This window comes from Macrotis lagotis, chromosome 2 (assembly GCF_037893015.1).
Source record: "Macrotis lagotis isolate mMagLag1 chromosome 2, bilby.v1.9.chrom.fasta, whole genome shotgun sequence".
Taxonomy (NCBI): domain Eukaryota; kingdom Metazoa; phylum Chordata; class Mammalia; order Peramelemorphia; family Peramelidae; genus Macrotis; species Macrotis lagotis.
The window spans coordinates 239,601,987-239,616,712 of record NC_133659.1 but is presented as its reverse complement, the minus strand read 5'-3'; the positions used below and the strand labels follow the sequence as shown (position 1 = coordinate 239,616,712).

The 14,726-nt window shown below is 43.1% G+C and overlaps 2 protein-coding genes across 3 annotated transcripts in view; one reads left to right on the top strand and one right to left on the bottom strand.

Annotated features, from left to right (window-relative positions):
- AP4M1 (adaptor related protein complex 4 subunit mu 1) overlaps positions 1–5,362 on the bottom strand; it is an 8,030-nt gene extending 2,668 nt beyond the window's left edge. Inside the window, exons 1-7 of the mRNA XM_074225289.1 lie at positions 4,451–5,362; positions 4,185–4,273; positions 3,608–3,714; positions 3,440–3,536; positions 2,989–3,099; positions 2,816–2,896; positions 2,318–2,380 (exon numbers count right to left, since the gene is read on the bottom strand). Of these exons, the coding sequence (XP_074081390.1) occupies positions 2,318–2,380; positions 2,816–2,896; positions 2,989–3,099; positions 3,440–3,536; positions 3,608–3,714; positions 4,185–4,273; positions 4,451–4,508 (606 nt within the window). The 5' untranslated portion in view covers positions 4,509–5,362. The remainder of the gene's footprint in view (positions 1–2,317; positions 2,381–2,815; positions 2,897–2,988; positions 3,100–3,439; positions 3,537–3,607; positions 3,715–4,184; positions 4,274–4,450) is intronic.
- MCM7 (minichromosome maintenance complex component 7) lies at positions 4,733–14,726 on the top strand. 2 transcript variants are annotated; one of them, XM_074225282.1, is made up of 15 exons: positions 4,856–4,970; positions 6,173–6,252; positions 8,036–8,200; positions 8,313–8,434; positions 8,519–8,699; positions 9,278–9,415; positions 9,701–9,850; positions 9,958–10,072; positions 10,179–10,310; positions 10,696–10,779; positions 11,498–11,891; positions 12,154–12,237; positions 13,178–13,346; positions 14,129–14,238; positions 14,343–14,726. In XM_074225282.1, exons 1-15 carry the CDS (start codon positions 4,940–4,942, stop codon positions 14,551–14,553), a joined length of 2,166 nt encoding a protein of 721 aa, XP_074081383.1. In that variant the 5' UTR covers positions 4,856–4,939; the 3' UTR covers positions 14,554–14,726. The 2 variants fall into 2 exon arrangements, with proteins under 2 accessions (XP_074081384.1, XP_074081383.1); XM_074225283.1 differs by lacking the exon at positions 6,173–6,252 and having other exon boundaries at positions 4,733–4,970.

Here is a 14,726-nt window from a genome sequence, read left to right as displayed (position 1 = left end):
AATGAGAAGTTCCTGGAAAAAAAAATGGAAGGGCTTTAAGGTTTAAAAGGAATCCTGATTTGTATCCCATGGTTGAAATGTAGAAGGTGAAACCATAGAGAAGCTGAAGGGCTAGTGAGAAGTCCTTGTCATCCTGCCTCTCTACTCACAACCACCCTAATTTCAGGCCAGCACTTAGACTGGGGCACTAGTCTTAACATTCTCCCTGCCCTAAATTCCAACCCCTGCCCTCCACAATACTTTGTGAGTTGTGTGTGGGAAGAATAGCTTTGACCAAGTCACTTCTACTCCAGAATCTCCAGTGATTCCCTATTCCATCTGGAATCACATGCAAACTTTGGCCTTTAAGGCCACTGTCTGGTTCTGACCTACTTTGAGGCTTATTAGACATTTCTCTCCATATACTTTGTAACTAAACTGATTCACTAACTAAATTGGATTATATAGCATCAATCTCACACTTTCATGCTAAATGCATTCCTTAACCCTCTACTTCAAGACTGTCCACATAGCCTGCAGGGCAATTTTATGTGGCTACTTGTGGGTTTGCAGAATGCCTAAATAAACAAAGCAGAGCTACTGCAGAGCTCTCACTAAGATGGGAAATCAAAATATATTCTCTGTTTCAATAAAAACTTTTGTAAGTAAGATTCGACAGCCCTGCTCTACTTCCTTAGAAATGCTAGCTTTCTTCAAATTTCTTCAAATTTCAGCTAGGTGATACTGGATAGAGCACTGGCCCTGAAGTCAGGAGTACTTGGGTTCAAATCCGCCCTCAGACACTTAATAATTATCTAGCTGTGTGGCCTTGGGCAAGCCACTTAACCCCATGCCTTGCAAAAATCTAAAAAACAAAAAACAAACTACCTCTTACATGAGGCCTTTTTAGATCTCTTCAGTTGCTAGTAGCCCCTTCAAGAAATCATCTTGGATCTGCTATATGTATGTGAGGCACACATACCACATATATGTGTATGAACATATATATATATATATTTACATGTTTTCTGCAATAGAATGTAAATTCTGTGTGTTGTATTTCAATTTTGTAGGTGTCCCTAAAGCTTAGCACAGAGTAGGCACTTAATAAATGTTTGTTATGTCTGATATAGTGTGAGCATGGATTCAGTAAACACCATCCAGTAAGCATTTGAGGAAGAAGCAAATGGACTTAAAGAGTCCATAAGAAAATAGTTAATGATAAAACAGAAGAAAACTAAGATCAGGAAGGTGAAATAACTTTGATGAAGTTCACACAGCTGTTATGTGTCAAGAAGCAGAACATAAACAAACCCAGGTCCTGTTTTCCCCTCTTCCATGCTTGCTTCCAGTTAAATTGGCCCAATTAACTATTCCCCAACTATTATTGCATTCCACTTCCCACCTTCAAGAACTTGCAGATTCTGGGTCTGAAATATACTCTTTCTTCACAGCTCTCCTAGCATCCTTATCTTCTTTCAAGATTCAATTCAAATGCTACCTCCTATAGAAAATTTTTCCTGATCCCCCCTACTTAGTACTCAGAGCTCCCTAAGGGTATAAATTGTTTTAAATTTTGTCTTTTTATCTTCAGTATTTGGTATGCTTATTGAATGAATGAATGACTGGAATAACAGAACCATCCTAAAATGGGACAGGCTCCTTAGAAAGGAGTTGATTCCCTGATACTAGAGATATTCAAGTGAAGGCTAGATAATCAAGTGCTAGGGATAACACAGAAGGGAAATCTTGTAGAGGTATGGGTTGAACCAGATGGCTTCTGAGGTTTGTTTCACCTTGAGGATTCTGATTTCTTGGAATGTTGCTTAGGTTTCACTCCCTCATAATCATCTTGATGGAAAGTATATAGCATGAAACTTTAATCTAGGGCCCATATGTCCCAGGGTAGTTACAGCCCTACCTTCCCTATAACTTTCTGATATGCTTTCATTCCAGGGTTGGAATGGGACAGATTGTCTTCATTTATATCTCCCTAGTGTCTTATCCAGAGTTCTGTTTTAATTTTTTTTGGTCCAGTTCTGTGATTTAATTAGTGTAGGGAATTATTTCCTCCTCCGGTGCTTGGCACTGTAAGTGCTTAATAAAACCTTGCTGATGAACTTCAGTAATATTTAGTCACTATTCCTCAAATTATAGTCTTAGAGAGTTATCTGAGGTACCAAATTACTGACCAAAGTAACACAACCAATTTGAATCAGAAAGTAGGTCTTCCTAGGTTGAAGGCTTGTTATTTATCTACTACACCATACTGTCTGGTATGTACTTAATAGGTACTAAATATTTTTTAGCTGAATTGGGTTTGAGGACTCAAACTTACATTGGATCCAATAAGCACTGAGAGCCTTTCTACTACATCCAGGAAAACCTCATTCTTGTGACTCTGGAAAAGAAAAAGAGATTTGGAGTAAACAAATGCCTGTTCCTCAGGGATTAGAGGTAGAAGAGATTAGGAGAATCAATATCTGGGTCCCAGGAAATTGGTTATTATTGTAAGAATCTAGGGGGTGGCTAGGTGGCACAGTGGATGGAGCACCAGCCCTGGAATCGGGAGTAGCTGAGTTTGGATCTGGCCTCAGACATTTAATAATTACCTAACTGTGTGGCCTTGGGCAAGCCACTTAACCCCACTGCCTTGCAAATATATATATATATATATATATATATATATATATATATATATATATATGTATATGTATATATAATCTGGGAAACTGAATGGTTGGTACAGGGAATAGAAAAGTCATTGGGAAGTTGCAAATATAAGGTCAGGTCTTAAAATGCCTAGATATTTGATAACATAGCTTTCTTTCCTCACCTGGACAGTGTGACCAGTTAGGACTGGACGGTTAGCTGCGCTGCTTGGGGCCACTTTGCTCTGCTGTGTTTCAGCCCCAAACTGTTAAAAAAAATCTATAATTAGTCAGTCTAGAAATTCTAATTAATCCTAACTTAATTTATCTCCCCAAATCTACTCATCCCTTTACTAACCAGACCAACACTGCTTAACTCAAAGAGGTTGAAGGGTTTGCTGACCACAGCCTCAGTTTGAATGAAATTCCTCAGCATCTCTGAAGATGTAGTCTGGATGTAGCCATAGTCCTAGAAGAGAAGAAAACTAAATACCACCTCCTAGAAATCCCACTGTGAACAAACCATGGAAGGACCAAAGCAGCATCCACTATCCACTCCTTGTTGCAGAAAGGGTTGTTAATGTTTGTCCATTTTTGAAGACCACAACATCAGGGAGGTAATGCCAAGACAAGCAGGTGAATTGGATTTGAGTGAGGGGATGCTGTGCTGTGTTGTATGTTTTTGTATACCTAAGTTAGAGTTGTGTGTGAATGGAGGGGAAAGGAACCTATATCTAATTAAAAAGAGGACATATCCCTGGAATTGGAGATATGTGCAGAAATCTCTGGACCCTTAGTCTTTTCCTTACCAGCACTTCATCCAAGAGTTCATAGACAAGGGCTACATTAAGTGAGAGTGTCTTCTCACTGATGGAGCCACAGTAATCACTTAGTAAGGTGGTCAGCCTGGGGAAAAGAGGAAGTAATGAGTCTTCAGAACTCAAATTCCCCATCCCTTTCTCTACCATCTCGCTTACCTTGATAACAGCTCCAGGAGGATAAACGGGGAAACACCCCCTGAGGTAGTGACCACAAGGTAGAGACTGAAGTGTCGGATGTGGACGAAATGGTGACCTTTGTGATGCTGAGGGGAAAGGATGTAGTAGTTTGGGGTTGGGAAGTGAAGGAATGAACACCAATAGAGTTAAAAAGTATTGAGGTCAAAGCCATGGGAATTGGAGTCTTGGTAGGACATTCCAGGGATAAGAGAAAGCTTAGGAAAACCAAATCGTAGAAATCCCAGTTTTCAGTGTGACTAACCATGGAAGGACTAAAGCAGCATTCACTCCTTGTCCCAGATCCCACCCAGTGCTCAAAAGGGCTGTTAATGTTCGTCCCTCATTTTTGAAGAAGACCCCCGACATCGGGGAGGTGATGCCGCAACAAGCACGGGTTTGAGTGGGGGGGGCTGCATTACGTCACCAGAGCCAGATATGGATCGGGACTACTGGAGAGGGCCCCGGGTTCGGGGCGGAGTGAAGTGACTTGCTCAAGGTCACACAGCTCGTGGGTGTCGAGTGTCTGTGCACCACCTGGCTGCCCACGGGGAGTTACCATGACGACAGGTGGTTGGTCCCCTGGCAGCTCCGTCACCTTCCTGTAGAAGATCTCGGCCACATCACTGCCTCCGCAGTCTCCACGGACTGGGGGAACGCAGGTTAAGGGAAGTCAGGGCTACACAACCACTCTCCCGCTCCTCTGGGGGCAGCTCCCCAGGCTCTAGTCCCCGCCCTCGAGGCGTCTCCGGCCCTGCTTCCCTACTCTGTGGCTCCGGGACAGTCCGCTCCGCCCCGCCCCCCAACGCGCCAATGGGAGGATACAGTCCTTGTAGATGAGAGGGTCCCCCTTGGAGGACAGAATGAAGAGCTGGGAGATCATGGCCGTGGGGGAGCGAAGCGCGGCCGCCTGCACCCCAGGAGCGCAAAGCTCCGCGGAGGGCGGCTTCCAGCGGGAGGGACTTCCTCACTAAGTCCCGCCTCTTAGGCCGCCTGATTGGCTGAAGTTTGGCGGACCGAAGGCGGAGGAAGAGGAAGAGGGGCTTCCCTTGGGGCGTGGTCTGAGGCCGCGTCGTTCTCGAGGGGGCGGGCACTTCGGCGGCGGCGGCAAAGCCCTCTTTCCTTATTGGCTCTGACGAAAAGCGTCGGTCACGTGAGGGGGACGTTTCGCGCCAATTTCGGTTGCTCCGCTGACTTAGTGGCGCGCCGCTTCTTTTCTCTTGCCCCTTTCAAGCTCCCACTAACCGCCTTCCGCCGCCGTCCCGCCGGTCCTGCTCGGGACACCGCCACTCCCACCCCCTCCGTCCGACATCTATGGCTCCTAAGGACTACGCGGCCGAAAAAGGTGAGGGGCCGAAGGGCGGCGCGGCAGGAACCCACGGCGGGAGCCTAAGGGCACTCGGACCGGAAAAGGGGGCTAAGGCCGGGACGAGGATTCAGGGGAATGGGGTCAACCGAGCCGAATGAGAAGGAAGACGGGGAGCTAGGGCTGGGGCAAGCCGGAGGAGATTGTGGGAGGACGCGAAACGGGCAGGGGAAATCCAGAGGAGCTCGGACTTGGGGATGGGAGCAGGAGGACGTGGAGTGATAGTCGGGCCTGGGACACTGGAGAAGGAAGGACAGCGGGAGCTGAAAAGAGCGGCGAAAGTAGCGCAGAACATCCCCGCAGGAGCGCAAAGTATCCCCCTGCCCTCAGCGGAGGCCTGGGGAGCCGCCCCGTCAGCCCACCTCGTAACCCCCGAGTGCTGCCCCGAGAGCCGAACCGAGACAAGCTGCTAGACTAGTGCTAACTCAGGAGCTGGACTTATAGCCGGAAGCGGAAGTGACGTTTTCGGGCGGAAGTACGGCGCTTCTGTTGGATAGCAATATTATGTATGTTCACTCCGCGGGGTGAGCGGTGATTAGGGACAGATAAGTTGAGGGAAGGGATTAGGTTGGGGCACGTCCTGAAGAACTTTTGGAGAGGAAGTTGTTGAGAACAAAGGGTAGTGGCAAGTATGTCCGAGATCTTGGACACTCTCCAGGACTGAGTGATCTGGAGTCCAGGGGGGTCAGAGGGGGGTAGGTGTGGTTGTGGTTCGAGCCTCGCTTTGTTTGCAAAGAATGGAGATTGTCGGAACCAGGATAAGGCTGGAGTAATGGACTCAACTTTTCGCATTGAAATCCTTTTGAGGATTGGAGAAAGAGGAATAAAAGTTTTGTCAGAGTGGAAAACTGAAAACTGGGACTTGTAGGAGTCTTAGGGACTTATAAATTTGCAGGGAGGAAATAGAATAAAGAAAAGATGGCATAGGCAGAAAGTGAAGAAAAACCCAGTCAGGTTAGATGAGTTTCAGTGGTACCCTTGGGATTAGTACTTCACTAGTTGGAGAAAAGGAATAATAGTGCCTGATCAGCCTTTCTCCTTCCTATCTTCAGAATTAGATCTGTGATGACTTCTTCCCGTTAGTTTTGATACAAAGTAAAACAAGACTGGTTCTTGTTCAAGGGGTTCCATAGGGAGGACTAAAGGGGGGAAAAAGTAATATTCTGTCTTTTTGCTAACAGAGAAAGCTAAGAGGTTTCTACAGGAGTTTTACCAGGATGATGAGTTTGGCAAGAAACAATTCAAGTATGGGGACCAACTGGTGAGTTCAGAGATGGGTGATTAAAGGAAAAACCAGAATAGGTACATGGAATAGAAACTTGAGGGGTGGTTCATTCTATATGCTTTCCTAGGAGTAACTAGACTACAGAAGCTTAACTCACTGAAGGCTGTGGGTCATGGTAGATCTCCAGAGCTTGGACTCTGTTGGGATAATAATGAACTGATTATGCAAAGTGGAGAAGCACCAGGGTAAATCATAAAAAGTCAGATGAAAAAGAAGAATATTTTCAAAACTGACATGTTTAAGGTCCTAAAAGCCTATTTCCTGTGCACTTAGACCTAGTTAAATATAGTTATAGTGTTTTTATATATAGTGCATCTGGTCATTTTTTGAAAACCCAAGCCGTGTTAAGTTATAACAGTGAAAAAAGCAAGTTGACCTAGATTTCAGCAATGGTTCAACAAATCCTCTCATCCTGTGAACATTATTTAGGTAGATTTTGGAACCTTTTAAATAAATGGTCTATGGGTTCCATTCATCTTAAGAGATATTTAGTGAAGGACCCCAGGAATCTGTCTTTGCCTCTGTGCTGTTCAGTATTTTTATTAGTAACTTGAAGTCAAATCGAACATGCTCACCAAATCTTTCAAGCACACAAAGATGAGAATGATAGCTAACATGTTTAATCATACAATTAAGATTTTTAAAAAATCTTAACTAGTTAGATTAGTGGACCAAATCTAATAAAATGCCTTTGCATGTCAGTCAACAAGCAGTTATTAAGAGGGCAATGTAGATAAACAATTCACATCAAAAAAATGGGAGGTAGGAATTTCAGTGACCTGAAAGCTCAAAATAATTTGTTAGTACAATGTGGCATCACCCAGTTTATTGTCCCCAACACTACACTTTCTCTTTCTCTTTCTCTCTTTCTCTCTCTCTTTCTCTCTCTCTCTCTCTCTCTCTCTCTCTCTCTCGACGTAAAATTCATGATCCTCAGGGTTGGTGAAAAGAATAATTTTGATAACAGTGTAACTGAAATATAGGTCTTATTTAGAAAGGAAATTGCCAGTGCATTACAAATGGTCTTTTGTTGGTAAATGTAGCACCTTTTTTTTTAAGTATAATAAAAACTGGAAAGTTTAATACAGTCAGCATAATATCCAGAACAGATTGATAATCTAACTGTTCACTGCTTTACTGATACGATATGTAAAGTATTCTATTCAGTTTAGGAAGGTCATTTGCAAACTTATTAAAGAAAGGAATTGAGGATGCTGCAGAGATCATTTCATAGACATTAAAAGCATTTGGGATGGTTAGCCTATGGAAAAACCCTTTAGAGTAGTCATGAGAGGCAGCACAGCAGGATTCATATCTCTGAACCTCATGACCATTACCATTCCTTTCAGTTCTGAATCTTTGATCCTAAGATAGATTGTCTTTAGGTATCTGAAGAACCATTTATGTGGGGGGAAGAACTAAACTTTTTTTGTTAGGCCTTGGAGAACAGAATTAGGAGCAATGGATATGAGTTTCCAAGAGGTAAAATTTAAACTTTGTAAGAAAAGATTTCCAGAAAATTAGGCTAGCCAAAGGTGGAACTGACTGAAGGTAGACTTGTAAGTGAAGAGTAGACAACTACTTCTTAGAGGTGTTATAAAGGAGATTCCTATGTAAGCAGTAGTTTGACTATTATTATGACCTTTAATTCCATAATTGCCTCATTTTACTTACTTTTTTGAGGGGCTCTCTGAATTGAACAAGAGTTTATGGAATGTGACTGACTACTAACTATGATGTCTGTGTTCTTTACCTCTAGGTACGTTTGGCTCATAGGGAACAAGTTGCTCTGTATGTGGACCTGGATGACATTGCGGAGGAGGACCCTGAGCTAGTGGACTCCATTTCTGAGAACACAAAACGATATGCCCAGATCTTTACTGAGGCTGTACAGGAACTGCTACCACAGTACAAAGAGAAAGAGGCAAGGGAGGCTGTGGGGCAAAGAGACATTCTATTTACCAAGAACTTTTACTTAAGACACTGATGCCTTCTAAGAGGATACATAAATATTTTGACTTTTTATCTTCCTTCAGGTAGTGAACAAGGATGTCTTGGATGTATATATTGAACACCGGCTAATGATAGAGCAACGAAGTGACCCTGGAATCACTCGTAGTCCTCAGAATCAGTATCCCTCTGAGCTCATGTGCAGATTGTAAGTAGTCCTGTGGGAAAGGAATGGGAGAATACTTCTTCCAAGGTCCTGTTGCTGACCCTCCGACTTTCTCCTTCTCTTCAGTGAACTGTATTTTCGGAGCCCAAGCAGCAGCAAACCAAGAGTGATTCGAGAAGTTCGGGCTGATTCAGTAGGAAAGTTGGTTACAGTACGTGGGATTGTGACCCGTGTCTCTGAGGTTAAACCTAGAATGGTAGTGGCTACATACACCTGTGATCAATGTGGTGCTGAGACCTACCAGCCGGTATGTATAGGGAAGAACACACAGAGATTGTAAAATATTTATTTATAGCAATATTCATTCTCTTTATTGTTTGGTGGTGGTGGTGGGGGGGTTTGTTTTGTTTTGGTTTTGGTTTTTTGCCAGTTCAGATTTGGTCATTATGACTTTGTAGAACATGTCCAATCCGCAATTCTATTTCTTTTTTTTTTAAGGGTTGTTTTGTTTTTTTTTTTGCAAGGCAAATGGGGCTAAGTGGCTTGCCCAAAGGTCACACAGCTAGGTATTAAGTGTCTGAGACCATATTTGAACCCAGGTACTCTTGATTCCAGGGCCAGTGCTTTATCCACTATGCCATGCAATTCTATTTCTACCAGGCACTTTTTAGATTTCAAATAGTTATTACTTCTGTCAGGAAGTAGGTCTGTCATTCCCTCTGTCATTAGCCCTATTTAATTTCACATTTGTCATCTTTTTGGTGTCTCTTTCTCAGGATGGCTAATTTATTCTTCTAGTATATTTATGAAATAGGAATTTATCAAAAGGTGTGATTTCTGTTCCCTTCTAACCTTGTTTCTATGCTTCTCCTTCCCCTATTCCAGATTCGGTCTCCTGTTTTCATGCCATTAATTATGTGCCCAAGCCAGGAGTGTCAGACCAACCGATCAGGAGGACGACTCTACTTACAGACTCGTGGTTCCAAATTCATTAAGTTCCAAGAGTTAAAAATGCAAGAACATGTGAGTTTTAATATGTTAACTATAGGCCAAGGCAAGACAGAACAGGGCATCTTACCTGATCCTGTGCTCACTTATAGAAGGGAAGGAATAAAAGGAATATTTTTTTCTTGAAGGAAAAGTTGATGCTGTACTATGAGAAAAAAACCTTCCCTCTTCTGAAGGGAGAACTGTCTCTAGTTAGGTTTGCTTGACTTCGGAGGTAAAGGGATGTGATAACTAGAGAAATCGGAGATAAGCATTTGGATTTTCCCTTTAGCTTTTATATCTTTTCCTTTCTCTCTTCAGAGTGACCAGGTGCCTGTGGGAAACATCCCACGAAGTATCACAGTGTTGGTAGAAGGAGAGAACACACGGCTGGCCCAGCCGGGTGACCACGTCAGTATCACTGGCATTTTTCTGCCGATACTGCGTAGTGGATTCCGACAGGTGGTACAGGTTAGATGATGGAAAGAGCAAACTAACCCATATTCCCATCCCCTCAACCCCTAAATTACAAAGGCAGTGTGTTTTGCTGTACCGTGCTCTCATTGTTTTTGTCTCAGGGTCTGTTGTCAGAAACTTACTTGGAAGCCCATCGGATTGTGAAAATGAATAAGAGTGAAGATGATGAAGCTAGTACAGGGGATCTGAGCAAAGAGGAGCTGAGACAGATTGCAGGTGAAAGAACCAGTGTAGAAATGAAGTGGGAAGTGAGAATAGGAGAGTCAGATACTGTGGTTCGTTATCTTAAAAGACCACTATTGACTCCACTTTCCTCCTTTAGAAGAAGATTTCTATGAAAAACTAGCAGCCTCAATTGCTCCTGAGATTTATGGCCATGAAGATGTAAAGAAGGCACTTCTTCTTCTGTTGGTTGGTGGGGTGGATCAGTCCCCTCGGGGAATGAAGATCAGGGGTGAGTCTATGAGAGGACAAGGGCATAAGTTAAGAGTGGACACTCAAACTTGATCAGTGTGTCTTGTTTTGTTTGCATATACTTTGTTCTGATAGGGTTCAGATGAAACATGAGATAAAATAAAACAAAAACCACTTGAGTAGTCACAGTTTCCAATTGGAATATAGAAATTGACAGATTCTTGGGTTATGATGATTTAGAAAATGAATTTTAACATCAGTGGCACAGGGAGAATTCAGAAGGGTATTAAGTCATTGAAAACAAAGGGATAGTAGACCTAAGGGGAACTTTTTTGGGGGGGGGGACTTTTATTTATGACAAAGATAGCCAATGAGGAGAATGGCCATTTTTGGTATCTTGTCTACCCATTTTTCCCCCCAAACAGGAAATATTAATATCTGCTTGATGGGGGATCCTGGTGTGGCCAAGTCTCAGCTTCTGTCTTACATTGATCGTCTGGCCCCCCGAAGTGAGTATCTTTAGGCTTAGGTGCTAAAGTTGGAGATAATGATTAGTTTTAAATATACTATCTATTGCTTTTTGGGAAATCAGCAATGTGGATTTAGAAACCTACTAGTGTAGGTTTTGAAAAGATGAAAGGGGGAAATTGGGGAAGATATGGTGATGGATTTGATAAGCTTGAGTTTCTTCAAATTGATGGTGGCAGGTGGGGGATAGAATTGTTCCAGTTGTAGAGAAAGGAGAAGAGATTTGACTGGAGACCTCACTTAAACAACAGGCTTACTGAGTGCAGGATCAAAGGTCTACTTTATGTGCCAGCCATTTTGCTAGATAAAAATTAAGCAATCTTTGCCCAAAGGACAGTTCTTTGGAAAAAATCTGTGTATCTACTAAATAAAGTTACTTTCTATCAGGAGAGGTCTTGTGTTGAAGGGCAAGGAGAAGCAGTTGCTCATCCTTACACCAGGGCTAGCACTTGCACTACCTAGCTAGGGATGGAGATGCATTCCAGACATAGGTAATTGCCAGTTCATACAAACTGGGAAACTGGGCATGGAGTGTCATGTTTAGAATCCAGTTTGCTGGCCTTATTTTTCTTCTTTCAGTCTACCTCTCACCAATGTCTCTCCTATCTTTTTGCTTTGTTTCTACCATATATGACTTTCCCCATGTATTTGTTTTTTCCTCTCTTGTAATCTCTATTTCTCTCTGTCCCTGACATCCAGGCCAGTATACAACAGGTCGGGGATCATCAGGTGTGGGACTAACGGCAGCAGTGCTTCGGGATGCAGTGAGTGGAGAGCTGACCTTGGAGGGAGGTGCCCTAGTGCTAGCTGACCAAGGTGTGTGCTGTATTGATGAGTTTGACAAGATGGCAGAAGCTGATCGAACAGCAATCCATGAAGTGATGGAGCAGCAGACTATTTCCATAGCAAAAGCAGGCATCCTTACCACACTTAATGCTCGATGCTCCATTCTGGCTGCTGCTAACCCTGCTTACGGACGATATAATCCTCGTCGCAGCCTAGAACAAAATGTACAACTTCCTGCTGCTCTCTTGTCCCGATTTGACCTGCTCTGGCTCATCCAAGATCGCCCTGACCGTGACAGTGACCTGCGGTGAGACTACAAGACCATTTCTCATTTCCATTTGAACCTTCAACTTCTTTTATATATACATCAGCTTTTGAGAAGCTTCTAGCTACCTTATGCTTCAGTAGTAAACCCTTATCAAAAAAAAATACCTTCCCCAGAGAGACAAAGTTGAAATATTCTAGGGACATTTTTCCTTGGGAGAACCATTCCTGATTTCATTTTTGTGGGAAATTGTTTTGAATATGGGTATGGCATATGACTGACTTGACATCTTTTCTTCTTTAAGGTTGGCCCAGCATATCACCTATGTGCACCAACATAGTCGGCAGCCTCCCACACAATTTGAACCATTGGACATGAAACTGATGAGGTGGGTAGGAAGGTTTGTTCACTAAAGTGTGTCAGAACATTTCCATACTAGTTTAAATTAACCAGTTTTTGTGTGTATTAGGTAGCTAGGTATCCCTGGAGTCGGATACTACTAGCTTTGTAATCCTAGACAAATCATTTGACTGTTTGCCTTAATTTCCTCATCTACAAAATGAGCTGGAGAAGGAAATGGCCAAGAAAATGTCAAATGGGGTCACAAAGACTCAGACCCAACTGTACCTATGTAACAAATGAGTATATATCCTTAGAAAAACCTGGAAGAGGGGCAGCTAGGCAGCACAGTGGATAGAACACCGGCCCTGGAGTCGGAGTACCTGAGTTCAAATCCAGCCTCAGACACTTAATAATTACCTAGCTGTGAGGCTTTGGGCAAGAGATGTTAACAGAATACTGGAACCAAGAAGTCTCTGACATAGTATTTTGATCATGAGTTCCAAAAGTTTGGGGGGCTCAAGTTATAAACTTCAAAGTATGTATTCATGTTGTCAGCCTTTTTTTCCTCTAGTATCTCAGACTTAAAAGTTTGGGAAAGTTTGTTTTCTGAATGGTTCTATACCTGCTTCAGGTCCTTTGATCCTTTTCTCCTCCATGCTCTTAGAATGAGTAGATCTTGGGGGAAATTTTGAAAAATACTACCTTTTAAGATTCCCACAAAAATTTTGAATATGGTTCTTTTTCACAGGTTAACTTAACTAACTTTTGTGTGTGTGTGTGTGTGTGTATGTGTATGTAAATTATATCATTACAAAGACTACTTAGGTCTCAATAAGGATATTGATTTGACATGATTTTTATACCTATATCTATACCTATTTATATTTTTACCCTATATTTAGTGTAAGTTTTAGGGTTTTCAAATAATTGAGATATTTGATGACTTGTAAGTCATCCCTTCCCATCTTTCTACTAACCTTTCACAGGCGTTACATTGCCATGTGCAGAGAGAAACAGCCTGCAGTGCCTGAGTCTTTGGCTGACTATATCACAGCTGCCTATGTGGAGATGCGGCGTGAAGCCTGGGCCAGTAAAGATGCCACCTACACTTCTGCTCGAACTTTGCTAGCTATTCTTCGGCTTTCTACTGCTTTGGTACACAGCCTATATTCCTTATTTGAATTCTTGAATTCCTGTGGGCTGTTCCTTTTCTGTACCAGGTCCTGTCAGGGCCTTTAATGTCCTGGTGGGCTTTGGGAGGGGCTTGATGCTCTTCCTGGCCAGTCTGAGTCATCCTCGTAAAGTCTATACCACCAGCTGTTTTCTTTCTCCCTGTTGTCCTCTAGAGCCAGGGGTTCTTAAAGTAAAAGGATCACAAAAAACCCCAATTATGTTGAAAAAGTTTTTAAAAATTTTTTTTAATTGATGGACTTTAAGTTAAGAACCCCTACCTCAGGCTCCCAGATGCGAGGCCTCATCAGTCTTGGGGGCTCCAAAGTGCTGTTCGTGCAGGTAGTGTGATAACCTGACCTACTGCTGAGCTAGCACTTCCCGAGCCCCTGGGACACTATACCCTTTGAATTCCTAGGATCCAAACTTCATTTTTTTTCTTTGCTCTCCCTTAGTCTTTTGTAACTTAGGCCTTTGTTGTTAGTGATTTGACCAAAGCTCCCCGTGAGGGGGAGGGAGAATTTGGAGTAGGTCTCTTCTCCCTTACAGGACATCTGGACTGGCCAGTGTTGAGAGGCGGAGACTTGGGCAATTGCTGAACACTGCCCTGGGCATTGCACTTGTCTCGGTCTGACAGTGCTGGCAAAACACTGCAAATCCTTGGGGGAAGGGAAGAGGGATCCCTAGCTTTTTTCTCATCTGCACTACTTGTAAAATAGCTCTTCTCTCCTGTGAGTTGCTCAATAATTTTCTCTCCCATTCCCTAGGCCCGACTGCGCATGGTAGATACTGTAGAAAAGGAAGATGTGAATGAGGCCATAAGACTAATGGAGATGTCTAAGGATTCACTGCTAGGGGACAAGGGGCAAACAACAAGGTAAATAATTGGGGGGAGGGAGCCTTAAAACTTTGGGTAGGTATATGGCTGACCTTTGGGTAGGTATTCAAAAACTTTTGACACTTCTTTCCCCATTTCCTTAGAACCCAGCGACCAGCGGATATAATCTTTGCCACAGTACGGGAGTTGGTTCCCATGGGCCCAGGTAGCCAAAGCATTCGTTTTTCAGAGGCTGAACAGCGTTGTGTGTCTAGAGGCTTCACACCTGCCCAGTTCCAGGCTGCACTGGATGAATATGAGGAACTCAATGTATGGCAGATCAATGCTGCCCGAACACGGATCACATTTGTTTGACTTTGAAAAACATGAGCAGAGCTAACCTCAGTTTTCTAGTACCTAATGTTTTAGAGAAGCCTAGGCCAGAGAAAAGTTTAAAACTACTACAATGTTACATATTCTCATTGCTAATACAAGTGGTTTCTTTGCAGTCAAAAGAATAAATTAGAATTTGGAGGGGAACAACCCAA

What these genes read in the sequence shown, in the direction of transcription:
- MCM7 (XM_074225282.1), top strand. Translation starts at nt 4,940, where the DNA reads ATGGCTCCTAAGGACTACGCGGCCGAAAAAG. An exon ending in TGATCGTCTGGCCCCCCGAA is followed by an intron (nt 10,780 to 11,497) that starts GTGAGTATCTTT and finishes CCTGACATCCAG; the next exon opens with GCCAGTATACAACAGGTCGG. An exon ending in GACCGTGACAGTGACCTGCG is followed by an intron (nt 11,892 to 12,153) that starts GTGAGACTACAA and finishes TTCTTCTTTAAG; the next exon opens with GTTGGCCCAGCATATCACCT.